Here is a 17350-nt window from a genome sequence, read left to right as displayed (position 1 = left end):
ACCCTGCCCTTTGTACTAAGAAGCATGCCGGTCTCCTGTTTCTTCAGTCCTAATCTTCAGTCCTCAATCCAGGTATTTTCAACATATTAAACAGACCTCTAACCTAATCTCTCCTCTCCTCAATTGTTCAGGGCCACTTGAGAATTCACATAGACTGCTACAATGGTATCCTAAAAAAGGTGTTGCCTAAAGTCTCAAGGCTGCCATGGTATAGAAAGCTATAAATGAAAAACCAACACTTTTAAAAGGTTCACAGTTTGCCCCAAGGACTATTCTTTTTGTTATAATGCAATATTTTTCTTCTTTGAAAATTTGTACCTTTTCACTGCTTAAACATGTGATATCTGTATACTTATATGTATATGTACACTATATAGTATACTATTATATATGTATACAATTCACTACTTATACATGTAAAGTGAGTATTGTATTTCACATTTATGATATAAATGTAAATTCCAGGCAGGGTTTTCTTCAGACCTCCATGTCTTCCTGTACTATTTTTATTCCTCAACTCCTTCTGACCACAGTTAAGAAATGGGAAACATTCACCATGAACAAACCACACACACAAAAAAAATATGAATAATTTGAAGCTAGGTAAGTGAGGATTCAAATAAGAACCTGCCTAGAACTATAAAATTTTTTTTTAAAATCTAGAAGTGGTTTTACAGGATTGGCAAATATAAGAATCAGCACTAGGTAGAAAACTGCCCCCAAGTAACAATTAATAAATAGTATAACAGTTTCCAACACCATCCAACAGAGCTTTAAAAGTGAATCACATATGCTACCAGACTGGCAAAAAATCATATACCTTGTAAGACTTATGGATAAACAGAAACTTTTTTTCAAAGAGTGAAAATCAGCACAACCCCTATAGAAAGCCATTAGGCAGCAACTTACTGAACTGTGACTCAGAAATTCCACTTCTAGGGATTCTCCTTCAGATACTACAGCACACATAGGAAGTGATGGTTATATGATGTTATCATTGCACTGTCTGTGGCAGCATTGTACAATCAAAAGATTGAACCTCTTTAAATTTCCATTAATAAAGCAATAATTAAACTTTCCATGGAATATTTTCATATATTTTATTTTAAACCATGTGAACAGATTAGGTATTCAAGTAATTTTTTTTTTAAAGTGAGCAACACAGGTCAAAGCTCTAACTATGTGTGTGCTTTAAGGGTGAGGGGTAGTGGTGATGGTGGATATTTCAGGGTAAGAACAGGCTCTAATTATAATCAATATTATAATCAATAAAACAAAAACCCGGAAAGATACACCAGAAGTCAACGCCATAGTAAATCACAGAAGAAAAAAAAAAATTGAACGTATGTAATTAAAGGTTAAAAAAAAAACAAAACTTACTGGGATCCTTTCATCTTCCCGACGTCTTCGACCTCTGAAGAGAGTTCTCCTTTAAACAATGACAAAAGGGAGTGGGGGTGGGGAAGCAGGTGGGAGGGACAACTCATAAGTTTCTTCAAATGTATACATTCTATCAAAGATGGGTGAACTTCTATTTTAAGTATCTATACTTCCTAAATCTCCTTTATTATTAAAAGATATATTTTCTTCTGAAGAGATCCTGAGCTAATCTACCAAAAACTTCACCTACTACCACCACCACCACTAAGTAAGCTGGGCCCATTTTTATTAGCAGTGCTCCCTCCAAATCAGGAGCATATTAGGGTTCATTTTTTTTGTTTTGTTTAGGAAGGGTAGATAACATATAACTCCATTCCCACAGTTTAGATGTTGCTAGAAATTAAAACTATGATGCAGATGGAATCTTATCTTTCTAAGCTAATCTTTCCTTAGTGAACTGTAAAGAACTTCAGAATAACTTTTATAAACCTCTGACTCAGAGCTATATGGGCATTCTGAATTTCTTAATTATGAAAAACTAGTAACACATATTACATGAATAAAGTATTTAGCATAACTATATACCAATAATTAAATTTAAAAATCACTAGATCATGGTCTTCAAACATTCATATTATGATTAAAGAATTTTCATATACCTTATTTCCATATTTATTACCATATTTCCTTACCTGCCCCTACCATAGTCCCCATTCTGTTCCATCTGCAAAGTGGGAGTCTCTTTTGGAAGGTAGCTTTGCTCCTGGTGCCCTGTTACTGTAGGGTTATGTCGTTCAGTTGGAAAGTTCCTTGAACCAGATCTGTTCAATGGTCCATCCCCCAATGACACAGAGCCCTCTGTTGAGTGTTCTGAACCACTTGACCTAAAATGAGGCTTCACACTATAAGAAATATAAGACCATATACGTGAAAGGATAAATTAAAATGGAAAATATTTTCTCTTAATGGTAGAGACTCTTAACAGGCCAAGTTAAAAATTGCCTTCTGCTCTATTCTGATTTTCCATAAACTGGGTTGGACACAGAAGCATTGTGTTGTAAAAATGTAAACCCTTTAATGTCTCAGACATATTATTTTTAAAAGGCAAAGAATTTTTACATTAAAAAAAAGCTGTTTGGAGAGATTTGGGAGGTGATCCAAAGTTCTTCAAGATAAGGCTACTTCTACCCCCAAATTTAGGATATAACTAGGATTTTAGCTAATTTCTTTAACACGAACTGCAGTTCTGATACATCTAAATCAGCCAGGCTGGAAGCTTATTGAGTCTATGCCATACATTCTCAATGGGGCAACAATACCCACAAAGGGAGTAAGAACTGGCATACATTACACAAATAGATATACAATAATCTCTATTATTAAATTTTCATATGGGGGAATTGGGGGAAAAGTCTAAAAAAACTCTTTAGGGGACTGATAATTTTTTTTTAAAGGAACAGTGGAATATATTAAAATCCCAGCTTCCTACTAAGCATCCCTCTCCAAATGAAATCAGTTGTTCAAAGATCCAACAAAGATGTGAGACCAAAAAACTAGGAAAATATAACGCAACTAATAGCCTGGCATGACTTCATGAATTAAGGTATGGAATCTGGTAAAAAACAAAAAAACAAACCAAACCAAAGACAAACAAAGCAAAACAAAACAAAAACAAAAACCACCTACATCTAACAAAAGTAGCTTTTACCTTGGATGATGGGTATAAGTACCCAACTCTCTTAACAATTTGTAAGCAGATGAAGCTAAGGCAGGGTAAAGGAGAGAGGATGCAGTTTAATCAATAGTGAAAACATCTAAAGTAAGCCCAAGAAACTGAGGACCCTGGCTCTACAGGAGATTAAAAAAGGAAGTATTAGATCTCTATTTAGCCCCTTGCTTGCAGTTTATATACTCCATTTTTTTACAGTCTATTTTCATAGTTACAAATTTATAATATTAATAACACACTGTAAATTCCTGGTTCTTTGAATAGGGATTTTAAACCTCATAATTATGAACAATTAAACATTAATTCCAATAGCATCTCCAGCTATCCTACTAACTACTCTTTAGAGAGTATAACAAATTAGATTACTACTACTAAAACTTAAACATAAAAATTAGGCTATAATGTTGGGCTAAGTCTCATATACAATACTTTTCCAGATAATTACTTATGCGTTACAAAATAGTTTCTGAATAGCAATGAAATTTACAGTATGTCAACTAACACAAACTAATTTACATTATCCATCATATCTGAAAATGACCTCATGAGGTAGATATTGCTGTTTATGTATCTGTTCAGAAACTATCCCTCACTGAAATTCTCTCATTGCATTTCAATACACCCAGTAAACAAGTTATTAGGTTTAACAGCCCTCAGATCTCATAATCTTACCCTTCACAGAGAGGGACTTAACAATCGCAGTCTTGGCAAAAGAAAAAAGGATGATGAAAGAAAGAAGTGATAAAAGATGTAAAGGAAGAAGGAAAATGACAGAAAGATAAAGTATGAAAGGTAGAAAATTGCCCAGACTTCTGAAAGTTAGTCCTATTCTCTCTAAGTAGGTCTAGTGATCATCACTGGGCTGTTACAAGGTTAATGTAATAAACTGCTCTTGACTGATAAATAAATAAAAATAAAGGCCTGGCAGTGGTCACTTCTTAGAAGTAAGAAGGAAGCAAGGATTTGGGTTGGTGGTCAAAAGGTTCTAGTTCATCTGCAATATCTCCATTTTTATAAGGAAGTATTCGTGTATTATTTCTGTGACTAAAAATTAACAACAACCTGTACTGGTCAAACAAACGCAAAAAACTGTACACAAGTAGTTTTGAATAACAAGCAAAATTATACTAAACCTATCCTGTATCTTCAAAACCAGATATATATCCTTATAAGCAAGAATGACTTGGGACTTCCCTGGTGGCGCAGTGGTTAAGACCCTGCGCTCCCAATGCAAGGGGCTTAGTATCGATCCCTCCTCAGGGAACTGGATCCCACATGCACGCCGCAACTGAGGCGCCCACCTCCTGCAACCAAGGAGCCCACCTCCCAAAACTAAGACCGGATCCATCCATCCATCCATCCATTCAACCAACCAACCAACCAAGTAAGTAAATAAATAAATATACTTTTTTAAAAAGCAAGAATGACTTGACTGTCATTCTTGGCTTTCTTATTGTATTTTTACCTCTTATTGTATTTTTATCTCTTTTTTTACCTCTTGAAAGCACAGCAGTGCTCTCAAGTGACAATAAAGGAATACCATAAGCCCACTTAATGTATTTTTAAGTCAAGCATTTGCAAACACCAATACTTTTTGTTATTAAAAATTGTTTTTAGTCTCTTATAACCAAGACGTCTACTTCATGTAGACGTAACTGTTTAAAGCAAAATTCACCTCTTCAAAGAAACGTGAAATCAACAGATACATATTTTTACAAAGCTACTATTTCTAATCATGAGAAATCTGTATCTCCTCACAAGGGAAGTTATAAACTGTCATTTGTATTAACTCAATTATTATTATTATTTTTTTGGGGGGTTCGCGGGCCTATCACTGTTGTGGCCTCTCCCGTTGCGGAGCGCAGGCTCCGGACGTGCAGGCTCAGCGGCCATGGCTCACGGGCCCAGCTGCTCCGCGGCACGTGGGATCTTCCCAGACCAGGGCACAAACCCGTGTCCCCTGCATCGGCAGGCGGACTCTCAACCACTGCGCCACCAGGGAAGCCCATTAACTCAATTATTTTTAAGAAAAAAACTTTACTAGCTATAGTAGAAGAAAAGAAAATGTGCTAATCTCAGGTCTGCTGATGATAAAAAGCCATGTAACCCTAGCAAGGTATTCATCCTCTTCAACTTTCACTTTCTTCAATTCATCTGTAAAATGAATTAAAACTACATCATAACAAAGGTCTTTCCAGATTTAAACATTACTGTCTCTGTGTGCACATGGAAATTAATCTTTTTGGAACAACAGGATGGAGGTTAGAGGACAGTGTGTGTTTTTAAAGCTCACTGTACTTCTACTCATATGTCCTAGCAATACTTCAATTTTGCTGTTATTACTGTATCACCAAACTAAGGGTCATCTACAAGAGCACAAGTAATCTTTTGTTTATAAAGAATCCTTCATTCTTACAATACGAAGAGTTCTCATTCGAAACTTCATAAAGCAATTAAAGAATGTGTATATGTAGTAAAATTTTCTGTACACTTAAAAATGATCTTCAGGGAATCCCCTGGCAGTCCAGTGGTTAGGACCTGGTGCTTTCACTGCCGTGGGCCCAGGGTTTGATCTGGGGAACTCAGTCAGGGAACTAAGATCCCACAGGCCGCAAGGCAGGGAAAAAAAAAAAAAGATATTCAAATGCTTTAACCAATTGTGTCAGTTAAAGTGAGTACATGGCTTCCCTGGTGGTGCAGTGGTTAAGAATCCTGCTGCCAATGCAGGGGACACAGGTTCGTGCCCTGGTCCAGGAAGATCCCACATGCCGCAGAGCAACTAAGCCTGTGCTCCACAACTACTGAGCCCGAGTGCCACCACTACTGAAGCCCGCGCGCCTAGAGCCTGTGCTCTGCAACAAGAGGAGCCACTCAATGAGAAGCCTGTGCACCACAACAAAGAGTAGTCCCCGTTTGCCGCAACTAGAGAAAACCTGCGCACAGCAACTGAAGACCCAACACAGCCAAAAATAAAATAACTTAAATAAATTTAAAAATAAATAAATAAATTCCAACTATCGTTTTTTATCTTACCGATTTTTTTGGAATGGTCGACCCATATTCACAGCAGCAGCAGCAGCAGCAGCAGCAGCATTTGTTTTATAAGATCCTGGTGAATTAAAGCCATTCACAAAACTACCATTGGGAAAAGGAGCCTAAAAGAAAATTTTAATGTTTAAAAGCTATTCATAGTAAAGACAAAAATCTGGTGTGAAGGTCATAAGAAACTTCTGATGAACTAACCTAGCATCAATTTCTTTGATAAGCCAAAAATAATTTTAAACATTTGCAATACTCACTCCAAGTTATCACTTGAATTACAGAACAAGGAACAACTGGTTCAACACTTAATAAAGAATATTTCTCTCTGAAAAAGTTTCACAAAACTAAAATCATTTTAAATCATTCAGGATTTTTCCAGTCTATTAATTTACTCAGCAACATTTAAAGAATAAAATGATAGGAACCAATAGCTCAACTCTTAGACTTAGTCATATGCATATATTTGATATGGGGGATTAAATATCCTTATCACCATTTAAAAGCCAGAAAGTAACCAATATCAACACAAAACAAAATAAAACATGAACTCTAATTCTAGCTGATTTCTTCAAATTTCAGCTTCAGTGAAAAAATTGTATTATTCTGTAAGGATCTCACTTACCAGTGGTGTTTCAAAGTAAGGTGTGGGATTTGGAGACCAAGACTGAGGCACAATACTATAAACAGAGTACTGTTGGTGAGGATTATATACAGGCTGCATAAAGACCGGTGAGGCATACTGTGCTTGAGTTTGAATGGGCGGACTATACATACTAGAATCCATTAATCGATAACCATTCTTAGCAAAAAACGTATTGATGGCTTTTATCCTTGCCTAGAAGCAAGAACACAAAGGATATAATCACAAAGGATAAAGTGTATATTTTCACAAATACATTTAATTTACATTTGGATCATATTTTCCATGACATTATTTCCATGTACTATAGAGTTAGTAGAGCAAGAGAAAAGGAAATGATTGATAGCTGTACTTTTAAAAACTTTTACATGGCAAATACAATTAACACAATAAACAAAGTAAAACCGTGAATGTCAAAATATTAAAACTAACTGCAACTTATCAGAAGGGGGAAAAGAAAGGCAAATGGCTCTTATATGAAAAGATGCTTGACCTTGCTCATAAGAGAAATGCAATTAAAATGGGATTAACATTTCTCACTTATAAAATTGGAAAAAGTCTAAAAATTTGACAACATACTCTATTGATAAGGCTGTGGCAAAACAGGTACTCTGATACATTGATAATGGGCATTCAAAACAACACAACCCTTAAAAAGGAAAATTCAGCAATGTCTTCCAAAATATCACATATGCATATTATCATATTCTTATCAACCCCACTTCTAGGAAATTTACTGCATACACACAGACCAAAAAGAGGTTTTTAAAAAAATGATGCATACGGCTATTCACTGACACTTACTATGATAGGAAGTGGGGGGACGTGGGGGGTGAGGGGGCTCAGACCCACATCTCTCCCACACACACGCTCACACACACGAGACAACCCAACAGTCCATCAATGATTGAAAACAACGTGGTATATCCACACAATTATCAGATGTAAGAAAAAACAAAAAAAGAAAGAAACCTGAGGAACTGCTCTAAATATTATAATGGAGTGATTTCTAGAAAATACTATTTAAAAAAAAAAAGAGGCAATGCAAGGAGAAAGGTATGTATAGTAAGGTGTTGTTTAGATAAGTTAGATGTGGATATGAAGATATACTTGCATTCATACACACAGACACGTGAATATGAATTTAATATACTGCTTTAGATATTTTACTTTTAAGCCATGCACACATTGAATAAAATTTTAAAAAATCAGTTTGTAAAAGTTCAATGCAAAATGAACCTAAATGTGTATCCAACTAGAGGAATAACACAGAGAAACTCTAAATGACTTTTGGTATTTTTATTCTAAGACTTCTGTCTGTGATTTTGGATATAGCAAATCATAAATTATATATTGGGGTCACTGACATCTGAGATTTTCACGTGGGAGAAAAGAGATGCAGACAGCAACTGAAGAAGTAAAAACCATGTAGCCTGAATTTAAATCGAAAGCATCTATATAAACTCATGATATATATTGTCATTTATAAAAAAGTATTTAATAGCTCTGTTCAAAGAAAAGGCTTAGAAATAACAACCAAACAATTAGCCAGAAGCACTCCTTGTGCCTAACCAGTGGACTGCAAAACATTACTTTCCCATAAAAGTAACATGGCAACTCCAGAGCCTTTTGACACAAAATGTACAAGAGCCTGGAACATCTTGTCACACTAGAGAGCAAGGAACATTGAAAATTACCATTACAAAAGGACTCAAAGAGGCCATACTTCATCAGTAAGGACAATGAACACACCAAATATGTTTAAATATTCAAAACCAAAAAATATCTGAATGGTCGTTTTTGAAGGTTGCCAGGGAACCGACACATTATTTTGAAAACTGGTAGTAAAAGCTAGAACCAAGCATTTATCACACATTGCATATATGAGCTGTACCTCAGGGTAATGAAGATGAAGGAAAGCTTTTCTTTATGGAAGTGTTTCAAATAATAAATGGAAAAAAGCACAGAAATAGTACCACTTTGCAACCATTAACAAATCAATATATCTAGTCAATGATCAGCAGCAGCTAGTATAAGAGAGACACACGAAGACATATACTACATGTTTTTGTTCTCTTTGCTGCTCCAAAATAAAATCTAATTCTGATTAAGCCTCTAGATCTAGCTACCAATTTGCATAAAATACAGAGGTCAGAGGATCGTGTTAAACTACACTCAAGAATACAACTTGGGACTTCCCTGGTGGCACAGTGGTTAAGAATCCACCTGCCAATGCAGGGGACATGGGTTCGTGCCCTGGTCCTGGAAGATCCCACATGCTGTGGAACAACTAAGCCCATGCACCACAGCTACTGAGCCTGTGCTCTAGAGCCCGCGAGCCACAACTACTGAAGCCCATGCACCGCAACAAGAGAAACAACCGTAATGAGAAGCCCGCGCACCGCAACGAAGAGTAGCCCCCACTCACTGCAACTAGAGAAACTCCACGCGCAGCAATGAAGACCCAACGCAGCCAAAAATAAATAAATTTATATTAAAAAAAAACTTATTAAAAAAAGAGCTCGTTTTTAAAACAAAAAAGTATAACTAGTCAATTCAAAAGTGGGCAGAGAACTTGAATAGGTATTTCTCTAAAGAAGATATATAAGTGGCCAATAAGTAGGCGAAGAGATGCTCAATATCACTAATCATTGAAGAAATGCAATTAAAACCACGAAGAGATATCACATCACATTCATTAAAAGAGCTACTATCAAGAAACAGAAAACAGCCAAATGTTGGAGAGGATGTGGAGAAACTGGAACCCTTGTGCACTGTTGGTGGGAATATAAAGTGGTATAGCCATTGTGGAAAACAGTATGGAGGTCCCTCGAAAAATTAAAAATAGAATTACCATATGACCCAGCAATTCCACTTCTGGGTATATATGCAAAAGAATTAAAAGCAGAATCTTGAAGAGAAATCTGTATACCGATGTTCATAGCAGCCTTATTCACAAAAGCTAAAATGTGGAAGCAAACCCAAGTGTCCATCAATAGATGAATGGATAAACGAATTGTTGTATATACATACAATGGATTATTCAGCCTTAGAAAGGAGGGAAATTCTGCGATATGCTACATGGATGAACCTTGAAGACACCATATTAAAGTGAAATAAGCAAGTCACAAGGAGACAAATACTATATGATTCCATTTATATGAGGTAAATGGTCAAAAATCAAAGAAAGTATGGGCTGAAGGAGGGGAAAGTGGAGAGTTACTGTTTAATAGGCAGAGTTTCAATTTTACAAGAAAAGAGTTATGAGAATGGATGGTGGTGATGGCTGCACAACAACGTGAATGTATTTAATATTACGGCACTGATAAATGAAATTAAAATTTAAAATCGTTAAGATGGTAAATTTTATGTATGTGTATTTTAACACAATAAAAAAACACATAGCTAATGAAATGTATAATGTGAGAAACTTTGTAAGACAAATAACAGTGATTTCAAAAACATACTTCCAAAAGTAAAACTAAAGAGGCAGAGGACAAAATCATAAATTGTATTTTATATTTTTTATTATTATTATTTTGCCACTCCCCGCAGCTTGTGGGATCTTAGTTCCCTGACCAGGGATCGAACCTGGGGCCCCAGCAGTGAGAATGCCGAGTCCGAACCACTGGACTACCAGGCAATTCCCCAAATCATAAATTTTAAAAAAGAAAAAAGAGAAAGAAAAAATATGAATCAGGAAAATGTGAACAGTGCCTGATGTTTAAGAAATTATCGTTTATTTTTCAAAAAGTGTGATAGTAGTGTGGCTATTTTTTTTAATCCCTTTCTTTTAGAGATACCAGTATTAGTTTATTTACATACAGATGAAATTAAGTTTCAAATTTGCTTCAAAAAACCTGGGGACATCGGGAAGTAGGTGGGATTAAGATGAAACAAGAAGAGCCATGCTCTACTAATCAATCTATTAAAACCAAATAAATATGCTATGGATAAAAGGGAAATAATGTTCTTAAAAACTGAATAAAAGGGGAAATCTCAGCAGAGAAGGAATATATTGTTTAAAATAGAAATGCTAGAACCCAACTTGAAGATGAATTCAAGTCCACAGAAAGTATTCAATCTGAAGAAGAAAGAGATGGAAGAAAAACAGAATCGCAGTGAATCAAGCAATACTACGTATGTGTAACTGAAGTCTCAAAAGGAGAGGAGAAAGTGAGGCAGAAAATTTTTTGAAAAACTAGAGGTTGAAATTCCCCCAATTTGGTGAAAAACATCAATTTACAAACAATAAGTTCAGAACACCCCAAGCAGTATAAATAGAAAACCATAGCTAGACACATTAGAGTCAACCTACTGAAAACCAAAGAGAAAACAAAACAAAAAATATCTTGGCGGCAGGTGGAGAAAAACTACATATATTACAAGAATGACTCACTAGAAAGAACAGAAGCCAGAAAACAATGCAATCTTAAAAGAAGGAAAAAAATTAAAACTATCAACCCAGAATTCTGTATCCATGTACATGTATCAATGTACAGAATTCTGTACCCATCAAAAATGAGTGTGAAATACAAGACAGCTTTAGATGAGGAGAAACTAAGAAAATTCATCCCTGGTGGACACTGTTAAATAACATCAAAGGAAGTTCTTTAGCCTGAAAGGAACTAATACCAGGTAGAACTGATCTATGGAGGAAGAGCAATAAAAAATGCGTTCTCGGGCTTCCCTGGTAGCGCAGTGGTTGAGAGTCCGCCTGGCAATGTAGGGGACACGGGTTCGTGCCCCGGTCCGAGAGGACCCCACATGCCGCGGAGCGGCTGGGCCCGTGAGCCATGGCCGCTGAGCCTGCGTGTCCAGAGCCTGTGTTCCGCAACCGGAGAGGCCACAGCAGTGACAGGCCCGCGTACCGCAAAAAAAAAGAAAAGAAAAAAAAAAAGCGTTCTTGCTTATTTACAAGAGAAACAAGATAAAATGTGAAGCAACTTATTAGCACACACAATAAATGTTTCATTGGACTCCTTCACAAGCATATCTCTAGGCCAAAGTCTGCAAGGACCCTTGACCTTGGATGTCCACTGCACAAGAGTGAGAGCTCTCCCAAATTATCATGGGTGATTTTTATTAATTTTTGAATCACGAACACTATAATTTTCCAATTAATTGGGCACAAAGATACTATAATAAAATACAGCACTATGGTATAATAGCTTTTATAACTATTTTAAATTTTTGTGAAAAACGTAAATAACTATGATTTAGAGGAAAACACATGCAAAAGCATCTTTACATAAAATAGATAAAATCTAAGAAAAATGATAGGTCTAAATTGGAGTTTAAGCATTTAAAGCCATTTTATTAAAAAAAATTGTCAGAATCTAATTTCACATCAGATTTTAAACTACTTTAAAATAAATAACTCTCCATTAAAAAAATCTTTCTTAGGTTAAGAAAAGAATTACTAATATTTATATTTTGTATTTGTATATGCTGTACTATAAAACAGAAATCAGTATGTATTAAGTTAATTTACTTCATCAAAGAGCAAGTAGTAAAGAAATCATGTTAATATGCTGCAAGGAGTGTTTACATTCAATACAATATGCTTTATGGATTCAGGAAAGAGATTCTGTATTAGGTAGGGTAGAATACATTACTGTAATGAATATACAAATGATTTAAAAGGCCCAAACACAAAAAAAGTACATTTACCTTGTTAATACATTTAACAAAATACGTTTAAGACACGTACGCCGAAAACTACAAAGCAATGAGGAGAGAAACGAAAAGCCTAGATAAATGGAGATACCATGTTAGAGGACTCGATATTAATAAGGTGGCAATCCTCTCAAATTAATGTATAGTGTCAATGCAATCCCAACCAAAATACCAGCAAATATTTTTGTAAAATAGACACACTGATTTGAAAATTTATATGAAAATGTTAATGACTTGGAATACCAAAAATAATTTTGGAAAATCAAAACAACTTTGAGAACTTACATATTATCTGATTTTGTAACTTATTATAAAGCTACAGTAATCAAAACAGCAGGGAACTGACTTAAGGGACAAACACAGATCAACAGAAAAGAACATAGTCTAGAAATAGACCCAAGCACATATATGCTTTAATAGCCAACAAAGGAATAGTCTTCAACAAATGGTGCTGGAACAAGTATTATACTTCTTTTAAAAAAAGAATCTTGACTTTTCCTTCCAAAAAACACAAAGTAACTTGATATAGATCATAAGACATAAATATAAATACTAAAACTATAATACTTCTAGAAGAAATCATGAAAAAAAATACTCATGACATAGGAGGGGTTGATTTTAGAGAAGACAAAAATAATGAACCCTAAAAGAAAAAGGAGATTAAACAGACTTCATCAAAATTAAAAGTCTACTCTTTAATATACACTGTTAAGAAAGCAAAAGGCAATTCACAAACTAGGGCAAATATATTTGTAATATATTTGTAATACACATCTGACAAAAAACTTGTAACCAGAATACATAAGGAACGCTTACAAATCAATAATCAGACTAACAACCAAATTTTTAAAGATACAAAAAAGATTTAAAAAGACAGTTAACTAAAACAGATGTATGGAAAGAACGAAGATGTCTAAGAACAAGTGACTAGATAATCAAATCACACTACAGGCATACTGTATTTTATTGCGCTTTGCTTTATTGTATTTCCCAAATATTGCAGTTAAAAACATTTTTTATGTATTTATTTATTATTATTATAATTTTTTTTGGCTGCGTCAAGTCTTTGTTCCTGCATGTAGGCTTTCTCTAGTTGCAGCAAGCGGGAGCTACTCTTCATTGCAGTGCGTGGGCTTGTCATTGTGGTGGCTTCTCTTGTTGCAGGGCACAGGCTCTAGGCACGCGGACTTCAGTAGCTGCAGCACACAGGCTCAGAAGTTATGGCTCGCTGGCTCTAGAGCACAGGCTCAGCAGTTGTGGCACATGGGCTTAGTTGCTCCACAGCATGTGGGATCTTCCCAGACCTGGGCTCGAACCCATGTCCCCATCACTGGCAGGTGGATTCTTAACCACTGTGCCACCCAGGAAGTCCCCACACAGTATTTTATTGGTTTCAAGTGTACAAAATACTGTCCAATATTTTTATATCAACAGCATTTAATAACTTTGTGTCTCTGTATGACATTTTGGTAATTCTCGCAATATTTCTCACTTTGTCAAAATTATTATCTTTGTTATGGTGATCTGTGATCTTTGATGTTACTAATGTAATTGTTTTGCGACACCACAAAGCATGCCCATATAAGGCAATGAACTTAATCAACAGATGTGTTTCTGACTCCACCAATGGGCAGTTCTCCCGTTCTCTATCTCTCCTTGGGCCACCCTATTCCCTGAGACACAACAATATTGAAACTGGGCCAACTTGGCCCTAAAATGGCCTCTAAGTATTCAAGTGAAAGAAAGAGTCACATATCTCTCACTTTAAATCAAAAACTAGAAATGATTAAGCTTAGTGAGGAAGGCATGTCAAAAGTCAAGACAGGCTGAAAGCTAGGCCTCTTGTGCCAAACAGTTAAGCCAAGTCTTGCATGCAAAGAAAAAGTTCTTGAAAGAAATGAGAAGGACTACTGCAGTGAACACACGAATGCTAAGAAAGCCAAACAGCCTTATTGCTGATGTGGGAAAGTTTTAGTGATCTGGATAGATGACCAAACCAGTCACAACATTCCCTTAAGCATAAGCCTAATCCAGAGCAAGACTCTCTCTTCAATTCTATGAACGCTGAGAGAGGTGAGGAAGCTGCAGAAGAAAAGTCTGAAGCTAGCAGAGGTTGGTTCATGAGGTTTAAGGAAAGAAGACGTCTCCACAACATCAAAGTACAAGATGAAGCAGCAAGTGCTGATGTAGAAGCTGCAACAAATTATTCAGCAGATCTAGCTAAAATAAGTAATGAAGATTTTCAGCGTAGACAAAACAGCTTTATATTGGAAGAAGATGCCATCTAGGACTTTCATAGCTAGAGAGGATAAGCCAATGCCTGGCCTCAAGGCTTCAAAGCTTCAAAGGACAGGCTGACTCTCTTGTTATGGGCTAATGCAGCTGGTGACTTTAAGTTGAAACCAATGCTCATTAGCCATTCCAAAAATCCTTTGGCCCTTCAGAATTATGCTAAATCTACTCTACCTGTGTTCTGTGAATGAAACAACAAAGCTCAGATGATAGCACAACTGCTGACAACATGGTTTACTAAATATTTTAGGCCTACTATTGAGAACTACTGCTCAGAAAAAAAGATTCCTTTCAAAATATTACTGCTCACTGACAATGCACCTGGTCACCCAAGAGCTCTAATGGAGATGCACGTTAAGATTCACGTTGTTTTCATGCCTGCTAACACAGCTTCCACTCTGCAGCCCATGGATCAAGGAGTAATTTCGACTTTCAAGTCTTATTATTTAAGAAATAGATTTCGTAAGGCTATATAGTAGCTGCCGTGGATGACGGGTCTGGGCAAAGTCAATCAAAAACCTCTGGAATGGATTCACCCATTCTAGACACCATTAAGTTCATTCATGATTCATGGAAAGAAGACAAAATACCAACATGAATAGGAGTTTAGAAGAAGTTGATTCCAACCTTCATGGATAACTGAGCAGTTCAAGACTTCAGTGTAAGAAGTAACTGAAGATGCAGTGGAAATAGCAAGAGAACTAGAATTAGAAGTAGAGCCTGAAGATGGGACTGAATTGCTACCATCTCATGATGAAACTTAAACAGATGAGGAGTTACTTCTTATAGATGAGGAAAGAAAGTGGTTTCTTGAGATAGAATCTCCTTCTGATGAAGATGCTGGGAAGACTGTTGAAATGACAACAAAGGATTTAGAATATTACATAAACTTAGTTGTTAAGGCAGTGGCAGGGCTTGAGAGGACTGACTCCAATTTTAAAAGAGGTTCTACTGTGGATAAAATGCTACCAACAGCACTGTGTGCAACAGAGAAATGGTTTGTGAAAGGACAGAATTGATACAGCAAACTTCACTGTTGTCCTATTTTAAGAAACTGCCATGGCCACCCCTACCTTCAGCCACCACCATCCTGATCCATCAGCAGCTATCAACATCAAGGCAAGATCCCCCACCAGCAAAAAGATTACAACTGGTTGAAGACATGGATGATGACTGCCACTTTTTTTTAGCAATAAAGTATTTTGAAATTAAGGTATGTACATTTTTTGACATAATGCTATTGCACACTTCACAGATTCCAGTAGAGTGTAAATGTAACTTTTACATGCACTGGGAAACCAAAAAATTCGTGTGACTTGCCTTACTGCAGTGGTCTGAAACTGAACCCTCCATAGCTCCAAGGTATGCCTGTATATTCCTACACTGGAATACTACTTGGCAATAAAAAAGGGTGTACTACCAATACATGCTACAATACGGTTTACTAAAAATAATTATGGCAAGTGAAAGAAGTCAGGTACAAAAGAGAATATACTGTGTGGTTTCATTCATATGAAACTACAGAAGAAAACAAACCTATAGCAGCAAAAAGCAGATCAATAATTGCCAACACTGGATGTTGATGAGGGGAGACTGACTGAGAAAACAACAGTGCATAAATTTGCAAAAACTAATAAAAATGTATGCTTCAAATAAGTACATTTTATTGTATGTAAACTATAAGAATGTTGATTAAAAAAGAAAATTTTTCTTAGAGAGGGCCTAGCAAAACTACATTCAAATCCAAAGGCATAAAGAAAAATATCAATCTTGTAATCTTGCTGCAACAAAATGGATTTCCACACAAATACCACAAACATAGTAACAATACAAATAGTTAATTTGACAAGAAGATTAAGCTCCTCTAAGAACTCATACAAATCAATAAGAAAATCTTCACAGAAAAATAGTCATGGGGACTTCCCTGGCAGTCCATTGGTTAAGACTCCATGTTTCCACTGCAGGGGGCACAGGTTCAATCCCTGGTCAGGGAACTAAGATCCCACATGTGTAGTGTGGCCAAAAAAAAAAAGTTGGAAAATCAGAGAATCAACTACAGGAAATTTTAAAGAAATAGAAAATACTGTAGGGACTTCCCTGGTGGCACAGTGGTTAAGAATCCGCCTGCCAATGCAGGGGACACGGGTTTGAGCCCTGGTCCTGGAAGATCCCACATGCCGTGGAACAACTAAGCCCATGCACCATAGCTACTGAGTCTGTGCTCTAGAGCCCGCGAGCCACGACTACTGAAGCCCGTGCACCTAGAGCCTGTGCTCCGCAACAAGAGAAGCCACCACAATGAGAAGCCCGTGCACCACAACCAAGAGTAGCCCCCGCTCACCGCAACTGGAGAAAGCCCCCATGCAGCAATGAAGACTCAACACAGCCAAAAGTAAATAAATAAAATAAATAAATTAAAAAAAAAAATACTGTAAGAGTGTAAATTGGTTCTACCTAATAAGTAAATGGATATACTCTTCGATACAGATAATTTAGTTCTAGGGTATTATCCTAAAGTTATAATTGCATATATAAACAGAAAAACAGTGGTATAACAGCAGAATAGGCTCTATGCGTAGGTACCTCCA

The 17350-nt window shown here is 36.3% G+C and overlaps 1 protein-coding gene across 5 annotated transcripts in view; it reads right to left on the bottom strand.

Moving 5' to 3' along the window:
* Nucleotides 1–17350, bottom strand: part of LARP4 (La ribonucleoprotein domain family member 4) — a 64083-nt gene that overhangs the window by 8610 nt on the left and 38123 nt on the right. For 4 of the 5 annotated variants that reach the window (XM_029205258.1, XM_029205260.1, XM_029205259.1 and 1 more), the window contains 4 exons: nt 6774–6986; nt 6143–6264; nt 2073–2282; nt 1381–1429 (listed from right to left, as the gene is read on the bottom strand). In XM_029205258.1, coding sequence (XP_029061091.1) covers nt 1381–1429; nt 2073–2282; nt 6143–6264; nt 6774–6986 — 594 coding nt within the window. The remainder of the gene's footprint in view (nt 1–1380; nt 1430–2072; nt 2283–6142; nt 6265–6773; nt 6987–17350) is intronic. The other variant, XR_003791093.1, reaches the window with a different exon arrangement.

Source organism: Monodon monoceros, unplaced genomic scaffold (assembly GCF_005190385.1).
Source record: "Monodon monoceros isolate NGI ecotype Baffin Bay Population unplaced genomic scaffold, NGI_Narwhal_1 Super_Scaffold_6, whole genome shotgun sequence".
Taxonomy (NCBI): Eukaryota; Metazoa; Chordata; class Mammalia; order Artiodactyla; family Monodontidae; genus Monodon; species Monodon monoceros.
The sequence above is the reverse complement of the archived record's forward strand: the minus strand, read 5'-3'. Positions and strand labels throughout refer to the sequence as shown.